Source organism: Hordeum vulgare, chromosome 1H, assembly GCF_904849725.1.
Source record: "Hordeum vulgare subsp. vulgare chromosome 1H, MorexV3_pseudomolecules_assembly, whole genome shotgun sequence".
Classification (NCBI taxonomy): domain Eukaryota; kingdom Viridiplantae; phylum Streptophyta; class Magnoliopsida; order Poales; family Poaceae; genus Hordeum; species Hordeum vulgare.
Window position 1 is genome coordinate 141260459 of NC_058518.1, and position 18712 is coordinate 141279170.

At 43.6% G+C, this 18712-nt stretch overlaps 1 protein-coding gene and 1 pseudogene across 1 annotated transcript; both read right to left on the minus strand.

Annotated features, from left to right (window-relative positions):
- Positions 1–3080: 3080 nt before the first annotated feature.
- LOC123427275 (flavin-containing monooxygenase FMO GS-OX-like 5) lies at positions 3081–6439 on the minus strand. The gene is made up of 9 exons (XM_045111286.1): positions 5356–6439; positions 5119–5268; positions 4954–5023; positions 4563–4732; positions 4298–4446; positions 4095–4177; positions 3856–3991; positions 3578–3754; positions 3081–3421 (listed from the first exon to the last, which is right to left on the minus strand). Exons 4-9 carry the CDS (start codon positions 4699–4701, stop codon positions 3245–3247), a joined length of 861 nt encoding a protein of 286 aa, XP_044967221.1. The 5' UTR covers positions 4702–4732; positions 4954–5023; positions 5119–5268; positions 5356–6439; the 3' UTR covers positions 3081–3244.
- On the minus strand, positions 4793–9404 carry LOC123397634 (annotated as a pseudogene).
- Between the last annotated feature and the right edge of the window lie 9308 nt (positions 9405–18712).

Sequence of the window (18712 nt, forward strand, 5' to 3'; positions counted from 1 at the left end):
AACAGAAGTTTCTTCACGTCAGGGGGATGAAACCGCTGGGCCCCTCGCCTGAAGAGTTCCGGACCCCAACGGTTTCGAGGGCTACTGTCGGGGATACTACCTGGGGGTACCAAAGGCAAAGATTATTACTCTCCAAGACAATTAGGGGGCCGCCTGCCCCCCAGGCCGGCTGGCGACAGCTGGCCCATCCACATGACCGGCTGGAAACAGCCGGCCCCCTCAAGACATACGTACGACTGACTGGCGGCAGCCGACCCTCCTCTCCAACGGTCGGATGTAGTACGGCCGGCTGACTGACTAGTCGCCAGCCGGCCGAACTACCCCGTCCCATCAAGCCGTACAGTTGTACGCCGACAAGACGACACCGCATGGCTACAGTGCCCCGGCACAGGCTAGGGGCGTAGCGGATGATGGTCTAGCCAGCATGGCTACAGATGGCCTAAGCAACCCCGATGGTAGCTAGACGGCGCGACCCTGTGGCCCTCGTACCTCCCGCGCACGCGTTGTGATGACCCGACGCATAGACCACTGACGGGCAGGCCGGCGGGTCCCCCCCCCCGGCCGACTAGAGGCTGACGTCCGAGTCCCACCGACGATCTTATCCTAAACACTGTACCACTCCGGCTGCACTATAAAGCCTCTCCCCCCCCCCCCCCGAGAGAGGGGCTGGATCCCTTCGCATTAGCACACACGTATACAACACCGACAGCTCCAGGAGCGCCATTGTACTGTGACCCCTTATAGTCACTCAGAAAGGACGTAGGGGTATTACTTCACCGGAGGGCCCTGAACCTGGTAACACCGGCGTCATGTGTCTAGCGCCCAAACCCGTTCCGAGACGCCGCTGACGCCCATCGTCCCCAAACCATGAGATAAGCCATCCTATGACATCTATCCCAGAAATACCACAATAGTATGAGTCCATTAGTGACAAAAAAATGCATCGCAAACGGGCCGTTGCCCAACTCTGTTTATATAGATGGCCCGAAACATGGGTCCCTGGTCCTCATATGGGCCCATAATCATCATGGGCATAAAGCATGCCTAAACATAATGGGTCAAAAGTAGTTTTGGGCCTTGAATAGGCCTGGTAAAGTGAAGCTACAAATGATACCCTCGACTCTTGAACAAGCTGAAATGTAGGATGTGCCTCAATTGTAACAAAAAGTTCACGGGCATGTGTGTAACTCAGTCCTTTGTTTGCCCATTTACATGATAAGACATAAACAGGTTAAAATATGTCTCGGGTCCTCGTTGGACGAATAACATATTGCACATTAATAGGCCAAAACAAAGTCAGGCCATAATCGAGCCCAATTTTTCCACGGGAGTTTATTAGGTCGAAAGTCACATTGGGCGAGGAAAGGGCCTAAATGTACTACGAGGCGTTAGATGGCCGAAAGTCACACTGGGACGGAAGCAGCCTATTTGTACCGAGGGACGCTAACACGCCGAAATAAACATTGAGTCGAAATGGGTCAAACTAAATGATGGGCCTTTAACAGGCCAAAAGACACACTGGGCCTAACTGGGTCAAAAACATAGCGGACTTTTAATAGGTCGGATCTTAATATGGACCCTAATTTGGCCCAAAGACATGTCACACCGTTAAAGGGCCAACCCTTTAATTTCTGACCAAATCATGTCGGCATTTGACTAGGCCAACCTTTTTATCTAAATGAGCCATTGGTGGGCTCTTCCAATGGCCGACTTTTCATAGGCCCATATCGGCTATTGGATGGGCGACATGTGTCGCGTCGCAGAGCTGACACGTAATTCCCTCGGCGATTGAGAAATTTGACACCTGTAAAATTCATTGGCATGGCCTGTTAACGGGTATCGAATCCAAAACTGACGCCCGATAGCTTAACGGCGACCTGTTATGATGGTTGTCACGCGTTGGTTACCCTTAACAAAAACAATTTCATGACACACAATTTATCATCATAGAAGTGGACACCTCCGTTACAATAAATGAAGTATTGTCATAAAATACTGGTGCGACAACACATGTATGACTATCTAGATTCTATCGTAGAATCGTCACCGATGTAATTGCGTGACAGAAAATATAACCTACTATGACAAACACGTATTGACATGAAATTGTTATTTTCAATGATACGAAAGAAAAAAAATTACAAGAACAACTATCTTCTTCCGAAAAAGGTTCTCATATACCTTTGTTGTTGTCGTTAATATCACATTGATGCCTTCAATTGCTCATACTTCCTCCGTCGCGGTTTAAAAGGCATGCATGAGAGATCTCTGGGACCAAGGTGAATTTTGATTGGCTTTAATTTATTGGTAAATGCTCACACAATAACGACATGACGCCTAATTATTTGAGAAGATACTAGCACAAATGCTCGTGCATTGCAACGGGAGAAAAATGAACAATGAAAAAAGTGTAGTCCATTGATAAAAACGCGCGTGAATACTGTAAAAGAAGGCACATGCGTGAGGTCTTAGATTATAAAATATGTACAAAGAAAGAACCTAGTGTAAGTACATCATGTCCAAAGATTATAACATTTCCCAAATATTGAAGCTTAAGTTTACATGTTATAATACAGATAGTATGTATAAAATAAAGACAAATATTGATTAGCATCGTATCTTATATAGTATTTTAAAAATATTTAATATGTAAAATAACAGCATATTCAAACTCTACACATTTTTCTAATCAAGTTTCATATATAACGTGTTTAAATTGAATTTAAGGTTTAAAAGATATTTATTCCGAATGGACTTCAGGGTTATTAACGCATATGTGAGGGGTTTACGTAAAATAAAATAAAAACGATTCACTTTGAGTACAATTTGGACCGCGGGTTATTTAACATGAAAGTAAGGGGGTCTTGTGTAAAATGTGAAAAAGAACGGTGAAAACTACAGGGACCTTTCTAGTGGTAGAATAGTACCCTGCCACGGTACGGACCGGGTTGGATTCCCGGCTGGTGCATTCTTTTTCCCCCTCCGATGTGAATATGGAATCCTCAAGTGATGATAAAAGTAACTCACAAGCTATTCTAGTTTATGGACATAAATTATTTTTACCACTCTTTTTTGCCTCAGATGTAAATATGGAATCCTGATATGGTGACAAAAGTAATTCACAAGCGATTCAAGGTCATGGACATCCTGGTTTTGAGTTCGCATGTACAAAATTAATTTTACGTGTAAAATACTTACTGCAATGACTATACCGTTTCATAGCGATGAAAATGAGAATCAAAAATCACAAATATTTCTTGAAGTCCTCACTTGCTTGTGCCACCAGATCATCATTCCACTCATCCCGGTATCTCTCCGGGCGAGCATCCTTATTCTTCGCATTAGCAGCATACATCAGCTTCCTCCATTCTTCAATCGGTGGATGGCCACATTGCTCCGCGAGCCAATCATCGTACTCAAACTGCAAACAAGTAATGCTTAGCAGGGGATAAAAGATAATGGTCGGATGTACTGTAAAATGTTGATGTGCAACAGTGCAAAACACCCACAATCACAGAAATAAGTTAATTTTCTGTCAAGAAAAGCTTTCTTAATTAGCGCCCTGAAGGCTACGTACCTGATAGCCACCACTGAAGTTGTGGGTATATCTCTTGGGCCATCCACGAGTTTCCCGTTTCGAGTAGATGGCTTTGACATCTTCCATCATTTCATCTTTCGATGGAAGCTTGATCCGTCCTGATAGAATACCAGCGACCCATTTGCTTTGCAGTTCAAACAATGGAAAAGGGATGGCCTGGATGAAACAGAGGCCGCCAAATTTTAGATCCAAGAACACTGCAAGTGAGTTTATAAGTGCATCTAGACTGAACAACAACAATTTAGACACGAATTGACTTTCCACGGCAATTCGATGAAAGACACGCCAGGAGCCACTTCTATAGGGAAACCATGCTTGTATAATGGATCAACGCAGTTGTCATCCACCGTGATGGTGCTATCATCCCCAAGAAACGGGAAGTCATATAGGTAGCTAGACAACATACAAACGCATGAAACACATGATTAGCTTCAACCAGTATAAAACCGGGTGGTTTGTACAAAAAATATGTTTCAGATATGCTGCATGACTATACCCAGTACAATGCATGATGACATCCACTTTGATTGAACTGCCGTCCCGGAACACCACAGTGCCATCTCCCTGTGCATGGTCAATCTGCGAGTAGAACATATTTTTGTTACAACAATATGCTTTGTAATCTGTAGTTATGACGGCAGTTCCTTTAATGGATATACCCATCCGCCATATTCAACTCACCAGGAAAAAGGCATTTACCATGGAATGAAGCCACATGTTGTCATATTCAGGCCGCTGTTCGCAAGTGGAAGTCGGCGCTGATCTATCGGCAATATGGACCTCCTTCGCAACGCTTGCAATGTCCCTCGAAATGTCAACTGCACTTGCCGAGGCCCCGATAACGATCACTACGCTTGCAATATGGTGCAAGTTAATACAAAACATAAAACATGTACAATCAATATCTCATAATTAACATTATAGAAACGAAACCAAGACTTGCAGCTCAGCGAACACCGCATACGTTTTGAAGACTGGAGATATATTGTTAAAGCGAGAGTTGGGCATGTTGTAGACTGGAGATATATTGTTAAAGCGAGAGTTGGGCACATGCCGAAGGTCCTCCAAACGTGAGGCCACTTGATTTGGGTGCTTGCAAGCATCGTGTGTGCGTTGGCATAAAGTTGGTTGTACCTATCCGTTCAAATATTAACATGCAATAACACAAAGCAGAAAACAACAACATGTTTGGAGTCAATGCGATAAATTTTCTCCAAAACTCTCAATAATCTTTTTTCGTCGGCAGGTAGAACTCTCACAATAATCAACTATCTGTGTCAGGAGAGACAAAGATAATAGAATGAAATATACTGCATGTTCTACTATACCAATGCATTGTGATGTTTGGTAATTACCTGACTAAAGTCGGCTAGGGTCTTCTCTGAAAGCTCAGTTGAAGAAGGTGGCTGTTGTTTTCTACTGCTGCTGTTTCTCAAAATAAATTCATGTTAAACCAGAGAAGACTCAGTTTTGCCTTTCAAAAAAAGGAAGATTATCCGTGTATCATCTACGCTTATTACCATTCTCCTTCGGTCCTCTAACCCATAATACAAAACACTCCTAGAAGGCTGTTGGTCACGACCAGCGCGTCCGGACTCCTGGTAAAAAGATTCCATTGACTTAGGCAAGTTGAAATGGCACACAATGCGGACATCTTGTCTATCAATACCCTGAAAAGATGAATAGCGCCAATATATAAGCAAAGCACCTCTGCAGAAAAGCATCATGAAACACAATGCAATTAGAGTATTACATACCATTCTGTGGAGCAGCATACACATTAAAATCCGGACAAGGCCCATATCGAAAAATGCAATACACATGAAAACAGAGTATGAGTCTAATATTGGTGTAGAAAAAATAAAGTATATACTACAAGTTGGAAGGTATGTAGGTAACTATGTCGGATGAAGTTGTACTCTACAACTCGTGGACATGGAATCAGGTCGTAAGACAGAAACAATGTTTACAAGATGCAGAAAGAAGCTATATACCCAAATGCTACAGTTGCAACAACAACTTGTGTCCTTGATGAAAGCCAGTCATCAAGAACGGTAGTTTGCACTTTACTATTCAGGCCAGCATGATAAGCTGATAAGGAGCAAAAATAAAATCATAAGTATATCTGCACAACAGTCTTAATAGGGGCTTGGGCTTATCAATTTTTTTACTTCAGATAAACATACCAACAGAAGAGATGCCTGCTGCGACAAATGCATAGTCAGATCATCACAGGCAGCACGTTCAAGGCAATATATGATTGAACACAAAATTGCAAGTTTGTAGAAACACTGGACAAGAATTGCCAAAAAGGACATTGGGCATGCATCTTTCAGGAATTCATCAAGCTTAAGAGTTCAAATAAAATTTGCTAAAACCTGAATCAACTGGTTTTTTTTCTCTAGATCGTAGGATGCACATTTTGTTCTGCTCCAGATTTGCACCACATGAGAGATCCCAAATCCCTTTTTTAAAGCAAGATCGAGATCTGTACCACATGCAGATTACCAGCTTCAGCGAGCAGGAACTGACGAGGCCGGCTGAGTCCTGTGGCGCAGAGAGGAGGACAGGCCGGCTGAGGGCTGGGGCGGCCGATGCGGGAGGCTGTGGCTGGCCTGGCACGGCTGGTCAACGCGGGGATCAGGCGAGGCGCTCGACCTCGATCCCGATCCAGGAGCGAGGCGAGGCGAACGCCCTGCTTGGCTGACCCGATCCAGAACGGGGCGACGGGGACTCGCAGCAGGGATCTGCGGCGGAAGGCGACCGGCGGCAGGAGCTGCTGCGCGGTGCAGCGGGGCGCCTCGGGCACGGGAGCTCGAGCTGGGGCTGCCCGCTCCGATGGGGAGGCAGGGAGACGCAACTCCGTTGGGTTTTTTTTTTCTCTTGCACGCACCGATTCGTTGACTTACTTGGGGATTGCGGGTTGATTAGCTAAATCAAGAGGGGCTTTTGTGTAAAAATGCGATGACGGACGACAGAAACCATCGATGCTTTATTATTACTAGCAAAAGGACTCGTGCGTTGCAACGGAAGAAAAACAATTATAATCTCCAATTGTGCTGATCATATTATGTCTTTAAAATTTTAGGACATTTCTTGAAATGCATGAACATTTTTTGAATTAGCAAACTTTTTTTCAATTACACTCAAAAAGTAACACACAAACTTTTTTTCAAAATCATGGACTTCTATTGTTTTTACCAACATTGTTTTCAAAATTATGAACATTTTTCTGAATATGCGAATATTTTTATAAAAATCCTGAGCATTTTTTGAATTCACAAACATTTTATATTTTCTTCAAACTTTCAGCTCATCATCAATATATTGGGGAATCAAAATCGAAATGGACTGCACCGCACTGAGCTGAAATGGATTGGATTACATCACCTTATCTTATCAATCCATAGATTGTTCGCTGTGATAGAGCATAACTGATACAGAAGCAAAGTGTTGTGATTATCCCTGCATATTTGCAAGGTTTTTGATGTATTTAGTATATAAACCCTTATAAGTACATGAAGTGAAGTTCGTTACCTTAGAAATTCAATATTTCGCAACTGCACGACACATGCTTCTCGATGAGTCATCGTAGTTTACATATCATTCTAGATCAACTTTGAGACAGGAACGTTTTTTAGCTCCATGAAGCTACTGTTCAACTCCTAAATGACACCCATTTCCAGAAGTAGTGTTATTGCAATACTTTGCAGTGCTTTTTCCTGGCCTGGCTCGTAACTCAAGGTGGAAATGGACAGTATATATGGCTGGAGCAGCAGCTCCATGGTTCTACCAAAGATTCATGATCAAATTTTATTCTTACCAACAACTATTTAAATTAACATCCTATCTTACATAGGAGGAAAAGCATGATTCTGAAAGCAAAAGAGAACATAACCAGAAACTCACCACATGAAGAAGACTCGTAATCATCTTCTTTCTTCAGAAATCTTTCATGTGCTTCCTCTGCTTTGCCAGATGCCTCACTCAATGCAGCAGTGAGATCCTCCACTGCCCTTCTCTCTTTCTCCTCTCTGTCCCTGGTATCATTCAATTCATTAATGAGCTTGATTTTCTCCTCGGTCAGGATTACAATGTTTGCATTAGCGGTCTTCTCATTGTTTAAAGCCTCCGAGGCCACTTCTTCGGCAGCTTCAAGCTTGTTTTTCAGAACATCTATTGTTGTCTGCAGCCCAAACAACTCCTGCTGAGAGGCGTCCAGGTGGTCGCTGGATTCGTTGATTTCTGTTGAAAGCCTTGCCACCTCAATTTCCAATGATGTTGTCTTTCCTTTCAGCACTTCCATCTCAGATTCTCTGTCCTGTAAAATAGACAGGGTCTTGTCCAGTTCTTCTTCCATGGAGATAAGGGTGTCGCTTTTGGCCTTCTCGGAGAGAGTAGCCTCCTCCAATTCCATTTCAAGTGACCCAACTTTGTTCTTCCATTCCTCAAACTGCTGATGGACTTCTGACTCGGCCTTCTTTGCATCAGCCAACTGTGCTTTAAGCTCCTCGGTCAGTTTTTCCATGTCGGCCAACCTCTCCTCAAGAACCTTTGCCTCCTCTAGTTTGCCTTTGAGAACTGAAATCTCGGATTCCAAATTCTTAACAAACGCCTCGGTTTCACGGTTTTTACTCTCCTCAGCCGCAGCGCTGGAATCAAGCAATCCTTTCAAGCGGATGACCTCGCCGGAGAGGATCTCGACCTTGTCCGCGTTGACCTCCGCGATCTTCATGGCATCGTCTGTGTGGCCAAGCGCAGCCTTCTTGGCCTCGTTGGCCATCGAAAGCTCACGCCTGAACCTCTCGAGCTCCTCGGTGGTGGTGACCAGCGTCTCCAAATCCACGGCGTGCTGGCTTCGCACGCTCTCGACCTCCCTCTGCCACTCCTCGTCCCTCTTCTGCGACTCGTCGATGCCGGCCTGCTGGAGCTCGTCGGCGCGGAACTTCTCGATCTCGGTGGCCTCCTCGGCCCACCTCTTGGCCATGAGCGTGTCCTGGAGCTTCTCGTGTATCTCGTCGACGACCCGCTTGGCCTCGTTGAGCTCGCCGACGAGGCGGTCCTTCTCGCCGACGACGAAGGAGAGCTGGTCCTTGGCCTTCTTGAGGTCCTCGTGCGCAGACTCGAGCCGCGACTGCAGCTCGATCTCCCTCCGTAGCTGCTTCTGCTGCAGACAATTCGATTCGCACGTCAAATTTTTTTCAAGGGAACGCAGGTCGCTTTCACGGCTTCACCCTCTGCCGACAAGCGTAAAGTTTGTGCTGGAGTGAGACTCACGTCGGGGGGAGGCGTGCCGATCTTGGGCACTCGGCGCTCGGCGACGGGCTTGGCGTCGGCGGATCTCGGGGAGGCGCGGTCGGGCCGCCGCCGCGCCCGGCGGCGAGTTGGGCTCGGACCTGAATGGCCCGCCCGTGTTGCGCGAGCGCGGAGTGGACGGCGTGCCCCCGCCGGCGCCGGCGCGGGCGGTGGTTGTGCCCCTCCTGGTGCTGCCGGGGGTGGAGGGGCGGTGGCCGGAGGAGGGCGTGGAGGGGCGGTGGCCGGAGGAGGGCGTGGAGGGGCGGTGGCCGGAGGAGGGCGTGCTGGGCCTGGTCCTCGCCCGCGCCGCCGCGGCGAAACGGCGGAGGCCAGCGCGGAGGGGGCGAAGTGGAGGGAGATCTGCCGCCGCGACGCAGGGGCTCGACGACCGGGACGGGGGACGCGACGGGAACGGGATCCTCGCTACGGAGCATCCTCCTGCGCCTGCACACCGCCCTCGTCGTCGCTGGCGACAAGGCCCCGCCCCGAGCTCCATCTCCTCCTCTCCCATCAGCCCTGCGGTTGAGGACGGGAATGGATAAGCCTTGGGGGCGCTACGTAAAAACGAAAAGTTTTTTAACTTACTCAGGGACTGCGGGTTGAATGCTCGAAAACAGAGGGACTTTTTCGCAAAAAAGCCACGACGGACGACAGAAGCGGTACGTGCTTTATTAGTAGGGACTAGCAAGAGGACCCGTGCGTTGCAACGGAAGAAAAACAATTATAATCTCCAATGGTGCTGATCATATTATGTCTTTAAAATTTTAGGACATTTCTTGAAATGCATGAACATGTTTTGAATTAGCAAACATTTTTTTCAATTGCACTTAAAAAATAACACACAAACTTTTTTCAAAATCATGGACTTTTATTGTTTTCACCAACATTGTTCTCAAAATTATGAACATTTTTCTAAATATGTGAATATTTTTACAAAAATCCTCAGCATTTTTTGAATTCACAAACATTTTATTTCAAAATTCCCAGTTTTATAAATTGCAAAAGCTTTTCAAAGTTCTAAATTATTTAAACTAAAAAATGGAATAGAAAAATAAAAATAAAAAATGAGACTAAAAACAGAGGCACGAACTGTTTTTAAGAATTTTACATGGACTTTTGTTTAAAATCGTTGACTTTTTTATTTTATGGACATTTTCTCAAAGTTTAAACATTTTTTATATGCAAAAAAATTTCAAAACTCCTGCGTAGTTTTTGAATTCTCAAAAAAATATGTTTTTTGAATATTTTATTTCGAAATTCTCAGTTTCTTAAAATTGAGAAAATATGTTTGAAGTTCTAAATTATTTAAAGTAGAAAAACAAAATGGAACTGAAAAGAAAAATTAATAAACTAAACTAAAAAAACAGGCGCCCACGCATGGGCCGGCCAAAACAGGTGTGCTACATCTTTTTCCAACGCCTAGAGCGTAATATAGGAGGTGCCTACATGCGCCGGCCAAGTCAGGAGATTTTTCTGTTTGAAACGTTTTTTATGACTTATAGGTGGCATTGGTGGGTAATTTTAGTCAACTTTAAGAGCAATTTGGATGACGTACGGAAGAAGCACTATTTGCTTTATTAGTATAGCGAAAGAACCCGTGCGTTGCAACGGGAGAAAAACAATTATAATCTTCAATGGTGCTGATTATATTATATCTTTAAAAATTTAGGACATTTCTTGAAATGCATGAACATTTTTTGAATTAGCAAACATTTTTTGAATTGCACTCAAAAAACAACACGTAAACTTTTTTTCAAAATCCTGAACTTTTATTGTTTTCACTAACATTGTTCTCAAAATTATGAAAAAAATTCTGAATATGCGAATATTTTTACAAAAGTCCTGAGCATTTTTTGAATTCACAAACATTTTATACTTTCTTCAAACTTTTATTTCAAAATTTCTAGTTTCATAAATTGCAATTTTTTTTCAAATTCCTAAATTATTTAAACTAAAAAATGGAACAGAAAAATGAAAATAAAAAATGAGACTAAAAACAGAGGCACGAACTATTTTTAAGATTTTTTACACGGACTTTTGTTTAAAATCGTTGACTTTTTATTTTCTGGACATTTTCTCAAAGTTTAAACATTTTTTTATATGCAAACATTTTTCAAAACTCGTGAGTAGTTTTTGAATTCTAAAAAATATATGTTTTTTGAATATTTTATTTCGAAATTCTCAGTTTCTTAAAATTGAGAAAAGTTGTTTGAAGTTCTAAATTATTTAAAGTAGAAAAACAAAATGGAATTGAAAAGAAAAAAAGAAAAAAACTAAACTAAAAAAACAGGCGCCCAGGCATGGGCCGGCCCAAACAGGTGTGCAGCATCTTTTTCCAACGCACAGACCGTAATATAGGAGGTGCGTACATGGGCCGGTCCAGTCCGGATATTTTCCTGTTTGAAACGTTTTTTATGACTTATAGGTGGCATTGGTGGGTAATTTTAGTCAACTTTAAGGGTAATTTGAATGACGTATGGAAGAAGCACTATTTGCTTTATTAGTAGGTAACTAGCAAAAGGATCCGTGCGTTGCAACGGGAGAAAAACAATTATAATCTTCAATGATGCTGATCATATTATGTCTTTAAAGTTTTAGAACATTTCTTGAAATGCATGAACATTTTTTAAATAAGCAAGCATTTTTTTCAATTGCACTTAAAAAATAACACAAAAACTTTTTTTCATAATCATGGACTTTTATTGTTTTCACCAACATTGTTCTCAAAATTATGAACATTTTTCTGAATAAGTGAATATTTTTATAAAAATCCTGATCATTTTTTGAATTCACAAACATTTTATGTTTTCTTCAAACTTTTATTTCAAAATTCCCTGTTCTATAAATTGTAAAAGTTTTTCAAAGTTCTAAATTATTTAAACTAAAAAATGGAACAGAAAATGAAAATAAAAAATGAGACTAAAAACAGAGCACAAACTGTTTTTAAGATTTTTACACGGACTTTTGTTTAAAATCGTTGACTTTTTTATTTTATGGACATTTTCTCAAAGTTTAAACATTTTTTTATATGCAAACATTTTTCAAAACTCTTGAGTAGTTTTTGAATTCTAAAAAAATGTTTTTTGAATATTTTATTTCGAAATTCTCAGTTTCTTAAAATTGAGAAAAGTTGTTTGAAGTTTTAAATTATTTAAAGTAGAAAAACAAAATGTAACCGAAAAGAAAAATAAAAAACTAAACTAAAAAAACAGGCACCCACGCATGGGCTGGCCCAAACAGGTGTGCTGCATCTTTTTCCAACCCCCGAAGCGTAATATAAGAGTTTCCTAAATGGGCCGGCCCAGTCTGGAGATTTTCCTGTTTGGAACGTTTTTTATGACTTATAGGTGGCATTGGTGGGTAATTTTAGTCAACTTTAAGGACAGTTTGAATGGCGTACAGAAGAAGCACTATTTGCTTTATTAGTAGGTAAGATTAGGGAGATAATGCATAGTAGGTCACACAACCATTAAAGTGCATGCAGCCTACTAGTAGTCCTAATTAACCAAGTAGTAAATGTCACACGCTTTAATGCTTTTTTATTCTGAAAATGCATGTAAACGAAACCATGCCTTCTAAACCGTGACGAAGGAAGTATCAAAATCTGTTTTGTTCACCCTCAAATAAATGATCTGTTTTGTTCCTTTTCTTTTACACCATTGCTTCTCCAAGGCCAGAGGTCTAGCAAAAAAAAGCAACTTGATGAATTGACAGTAAGGAAGAAGAAGAACAAACAATATGAATGGTTTTCAGCGATGCTGCTTTGTGAGTACAAAATTTCTTGCATGGACTGTTTACCAAAATATCTCAACCCACAAAACGCCCCTACGCGAACTGGTATATTGCTTTTCATTTAAAAAATATTGTCTCCATTCCATAATATAAAAGCGTTTCCTATAATATAAAAGCGTTACGTATTTATATTATGAGACGGAGGGAGTATTATCGATATTTGCCGAACATTATACCAAGCAGTGTAGACAATATACAGAAACATTTTTCCGAATCATGGCACAGCACTTTTCTTTTTCGAAGCATATCATGGCACGGATCAGTGGTCCAAAACGTGCATCGTACCACAAGTCTCCTTTCGGGAAACCCGAACGCGGAACCTTGTTCTACTATGGTCAACAGAGGGTGGTAGTACTGTACTGGGTGCTTTGCACCTCTAGAAAAGTGAGCACGGCTGGATAGGCATTATTACTTCCCGCCCTGCAACAAAGATTTTGTGCTGGTCAAGTTTAGGCTTTGTAAAGAAAACTGACCAGAAGTACATGCCGCAGGCAGGCTTGCCCCAGAGACTACCGACGTGGTACTACTAGTATCAGGAGAATACAATCATTTCGCGTGAGACTTTATGCTGTCCTAACGAGAGAGAACAGACGAGAGACATGTTCCCTTCCAATATATTCTGTCTCTCTGCGAAAAGATGCGAGTGCGTAACATATTTTCCACTCTGTGGAAAGCAAGACAGAGTGCAGAGACAGACTACATCTCCTTGTAGCATGGAGAAGCATTTGTTCCTGCAAATCTTGGAGCAAAACAAACTGGATTAAAAACAATTTCTCTTTTTCATGTCTTTCTTTTGTGTGGGTGCCTTATTTTCTGAAGCTTCCTAACTTTGTTTTTAGATTCCAGCGATATCCTTTTTATGCATCCACTGGATTTCCACTTTCGGATGGGAAAGAGAATGCAAGCACCCAAAAAGTGCCTTTCTCGGATAATATAAAAGAATAATGACAACTTTTCTATCTTTCTTTGAACACATACACCCAGCCTACAAACCCTATGAACATCTCCAAGGTGAACGTGTTAACACTGACGAAGTCTCACACACGCCTCATAATCAAGTCTCTTTCCATGCATCATACTTCCTCCGTTCCTAAATATAAGTCTTTCTAGAGATTTCACTAGTAGACTACATACGGATGTATATAAACATAATTTAGAGTGTAGATTCATTTATTTTGCTCCGTATGTAGACTTCTAATGAAATCTCTTAAAAGATTTATATTTAGGAACGGAGGGAGTAAAAAATAAATCTAAAACATACGAGTATCAATATCAAGCTTGGGACTCAAATCCTGATGGACTGATTTCATCATAATAAGAAGCCTAACCATCTAAGCTGGCTTAGTTAGTGGCAACTTGTGGCCATTGTGACTAACTTTTCTGTTCGTTTCTGTGAACGAAACGTTCCAATGCAGACGCCACACAAGGCCTACTCTACTAATTTGCCACCAAGTGAAGGATAACTTTACTTTCGATGTGCACTTCCACACGAAATTATCACATGTGACAAATCCTAGAAGATGCTCCTCTCATCGTGTCTTGGTTCGATGTTCTTCTCTCCACGCTTACCAGTTACCACTACTAAGACCAACCGCTCCTGAACAAACTCAACTAGTACTAGCATTACCAAAATAGATATGCTTGACATCATGCTGCATCTTTCATCTCATTTTAATTATAGTAGTCTCAAGATTTTTTTCTTGTTCTTTTCTAGTCCAGCCACGTTTTCCCTAGGGCTAAGAGAGAGATGTAACAAATGCAAAATAAGTAAAGCAGCTGTGGTAGTGTCGAGCTTATCTTATCCCCATATGCCATATACATCCCCTCTTAAGCAACACGAGCACTCCATCATAGTACGTCTTGTCACACTCCGTGCATCGTGCGTCTTAAATTGTCTTCTATTGAGACCCTATTTACTTACAGGGACTAGACTAAAAAAAGTCTTTTTTAGTCCTTATGTAACTAAACATGAGAGACTTTTCCTTAAGGGACTAAAAAAAGACTCTACTGGAGGAATTTTTTCATTAGTCCTTGAGTATTAAGTGTGAAAATAGGCTAATTAATGACATGCGCCTTATTTCCTTTTAATTGTAAAAAATTATCATTTTGAAGATACGCCGAATATACTGTGATGGAGGAAGTATTAACTTTTAACATGCAATTGATCAGCCATGAATGATGTGGCATGTTCATTTCTAGCACTTTATTATTATTATTATTATTATCATTATTATTGTTGTTGTTGTTGTTGTTAGTTAGTTAGTTAGTCACTACTATTATTATGTTGTTATTATTATGGAAAATACTCAGTAATATACTTTTTATGGAAACAAGTTTTCATCCCCACCATGTTCATATAACAAGTTCAAGTAGAAGAGCAAGAAGGAAAAAATAAGTCTCTTAAAACTACGACACAAACATGCCACAAAAATAGGGGAAAAAGATGCCACAAGACCACATGTGGACGAAAAATCAACGCCCAAGAGGCGAAACAAGGTGGCGCCATGCATCCTGTACCAAAAGGCAAAAGCGATGGCCCGCTTTTTTCGGTGCTTCTAGGGTTGGCGACGCGCAGGCGATCGGCAGTTTCTAGATCCACGCGAATTAATCTGGTGATTCCGATCTCCCGATCGTGATCATCTGATTCTGGTAATCACCCCACGCTCCCACTTCCCCGTTGTTCTTCTTCTGCTTTTCCACGTTCGGATCTCTGTACAGTTTCGGGGAGACCCAGGGGTAGACCTAGTTCTATTTCCCTCCCTTGGCCTGTGCGGGTGATCGTCGGGGATTGCAGTACGATGACGGGTCCGAGAGCGCTGGTGGTGGCCGAGAGAGCGGCTGCAGCGGGTGGATCCAACTCTGACGGTCTACAAGCGGCCGTCGCAGGCGGTTCGAACAAGAACAAGGCAGCGCCGACTGAGTCGTCTAGCAAGGCGGCTGGTGGTGGGGAAGCTGTGGAGGATATGATGAAAAGGCTGAACTTGACCTCGAAGGAAGCCACTCCCTTGATCTTGGACGACGAGGGGGACGACGAACCCCATTGCCCGGAGTGGGCGCTGATTGGTAAGGTCCTGGCACCAAATACTCTCCATGTGAATACCATCACGGTTGTGGTGCGGCCAGCGTGGGGGAACCTCAAAGGACTTGTTGTGAGGCCAATGGGACCCAATATGTTCTTGGCTGAGTTTGGGTCAGAGGCAGATAAAACTCGTGTTGCCATGGGAGGGCCGTGGTACCTAGGGAATAAGCATGCCATTCTGCTAAAGGACTTCGATGTTTCTATTAAGCCAGAGGATGTCATCTTTGACAGGCTTCCAATCTGGGTGCGCATTATGAAGCTCGACTATGGATTGATGAATGCGGAGCGCGGCACCCCCTTGGCAGCCAGACTAGGTGAGGTTGAACAGGTTGAGGTGGATGAGAATGGAAAAGCTTGGGGACCTTTTCTCCGAGCCAGGGTTGTGATTGATCCTACTCAACCAATCATGAGATGTGTGTCTGTTTACTCGAAGAAGAAGGACACTACTATTTTATTTGATGTCATGTACGAGCGACTATCCATGTTCTGTTTCTCCTGCGGTTTGTTGGGCCACTCATCCCTGGTTTGCCCGACACCGGCTGATCGGGATTCAGAAGGGAAGCTACCGTACCGTGGAGACAAGCTGTGTGTTCCAGAGCGGAAGAGGAGGGATGCTGGATCGTCCAATGATCAATCTCAGTCCAGCAGGAACTCTCGCACCGGGTATGAGGCTGGGTCGGGGACCCAAACTTCTGTCCCTCCAAAAGGACAGACCCCTAAGGCTGATGGGCAAGGTGAGGTCATCTCGCCTCTGAAGAAAAACCCCAAAGGCCGAAAACCAATTAAGCCGCGCAAGAAAACTGAGAAGAACAATGGCAAGGTTGTGGTCACTGAGGACAAAGACATGGTGGTTGGACAGAAGAGAAAGCAGAAACAAGTTTATAGGGCAATAAATACCACCCCGGCCCCTGTATGCACGGAAGGTGCAGGCGCACTAGTGCTGGTGGGAGATCTTCTAAATCCTAAATCTACACCGGTGCTTAGTGATGTTGCCTCAGATGATTCCAATAAGAAGCAGAGAACGACGAGCTCATGATCGGCGGATCCGGCGGAGGCTGTTCAGCAGCCCCGCCAAACGCAATGAGAATCTTGTGTTGGAACTGTCGGGGACTTGGGTCGGACCCGACGGTTGGAGAGCTACGCTGGCTGGTAGCGACTTATCGACCCTCCTTTCTCTTTTTATCAGAGACGAAGATGAAGGATAAACGTGCCCAGAACTTCATGAGAACTCTTGGTTATATGGGCTGCTATGCTGTAAGTAGTGACGGCCTTAGTGGGGGGCTAGTTCTTTTCTGGTTACCGCAGTTTGATGTCTCTCTTAAAGGCTACAATGCACATTGTATCGATGTTGTGATCTCTTCTGTTGGGATGGCTCCATGGCGCGCCTCGTTCGTCTATGGGGAGCCTCGCCGAGACAAGAGACACGAGTTTTGGAGCCTGTTGAGGAGACTGCGGGATCAACGTGAGGGTCCGTGGATTGTTTGCGGCGATTTCAATGAGGTTCTTTCTCAGGAGGAGCACGCAGGCCCACGTGATCGTTTGGATTCGCAAATTGAGCAGTTCAAAGAATGTGTAGATGATTGTGGCCTTGTCGACATGGGCTTCTCTGGTCCTATGTTCACATGGTCCAACAAACAAGCTGATGAGGCTCTTGTGCGGGTTCGTCTTGATCGGGCGGTGGCAAATAATGCTTTCTCAGCTCAATACGATGACTGTAATGTGGAGAACATTATCGCCACCACTTCGGATCACTATGCCATCTTAATCCGGCTCTCTAATTTTGGTGACATCGAGGAGAGGAGACCGGTCCAGACCGGCTTCCGTTTTGAGGCTGCATGGTTGCGCGCCCCGGACTATAGAGACACGGTTGAGAAAGCTTGGTTGGAGGCTAGGACAGGACCCAAATCGCTGCACTCCACGTGGGACAGTCTCCATCTGATGGCCGCGTCGCTGAAAACTTGGAGCCGAGAGTGCTTCGGTTCTGTACGTGGGGAGATAAAGAAGTTGGAAGATAAACTGAAGAGGATTCGTCTCCAGCCTATCAGCGCCGCTAATGCGCGTTCAGCTCAGGCCACCGAACAGCGCCTCTGTGAGCTGTTTGAACGAGAAGAGGTTATGGCACGCCAGCGCTCCCGTGTGGAATGGCTTCGCGAAGGAGACAGAAATACCGCATTCTTCCACGCTCGCGCTTCTGCTCGTCGTCGCACTAATAAGATACGTGCGCTGATCCGTGAGGATGGCACACGCTGCGAGGAGCTCCCGGAGATCAAAGGTATGGCTGAATGTTTTTACGGTAACCTTTTCACGTCCGAACCTTGTGATTCTGCTGCTGTCATTGAGGTGGTTCATGCAAAGGTTACTAATGAGATGAATGAGGACCTTCTTAAGCCATATCTTGGTGATGAGATCAAAGCAGCCCTTTTCCAGATGGGACCGACAAAGTCACCAGGACCGGACGGCTTCCCGGCTCTCTTTTATCAGTCTCATTGGGATGTTCTGAAGGATGACATATGCTCAGCAATCAGGGTTTTTTTATCGGGTGAAGAAATTCCTCCAGGTTTTTGCGACTCGGTTATTGTCTTAATTCCGAAGGTATCAAACCCAGACCATCTGAAGAACTTCCGTCCTATCAGTTTATGCAATGTCTTGTACAAGATTGCTTCAAAGGTCATAGCTAATAGACTGAAGTTGATTCTTCCAGTGATTATTTCTGAGCACCAGAGTGCCTTTGTCCCTGGCAGACTGATTACTGATAATGCACTGATTGCATATGAATGCCTTCATACTATCCGGAAGCAGCAAGCTAAACGTCCTTATTTTGCGCTCAAGATTGATATGATGAAGGCTTATGACCGTGTGGAATGGAGTTATCTACACAGTTGCTTGTGCAAGTTGGGCTTCTCCCCGGACTGGATTAATTCTGTGATGAGGTGTGTCACAAATGTACG

Excerpts from the sequence above, each read along its gene's own strand:
- LOC123427275 (XM_045111286.1), bottom strand. The coding sequence starts at position 4,701 with ATGCTTGCAAGCACCCAAATCAAGTGGCCTCACGTTTGGAGGACCTTC. Across the intron at positions 4,447-4,562 it reads ATATCTCCAGTCTTCAAAAC|TGATCGTTATCGGGGCCTCG; the intron begins GTATGCGGTGTT and ends TTGCAAGCGTAG. Across the intron at positions 3,755-3,855 it reads TCATCGAATTGCCGTGGAAA|GCCATCCCTTTTCCATTGTT; the intron begins GTCAATTCGTGT and ends TGTTTCATCCAG.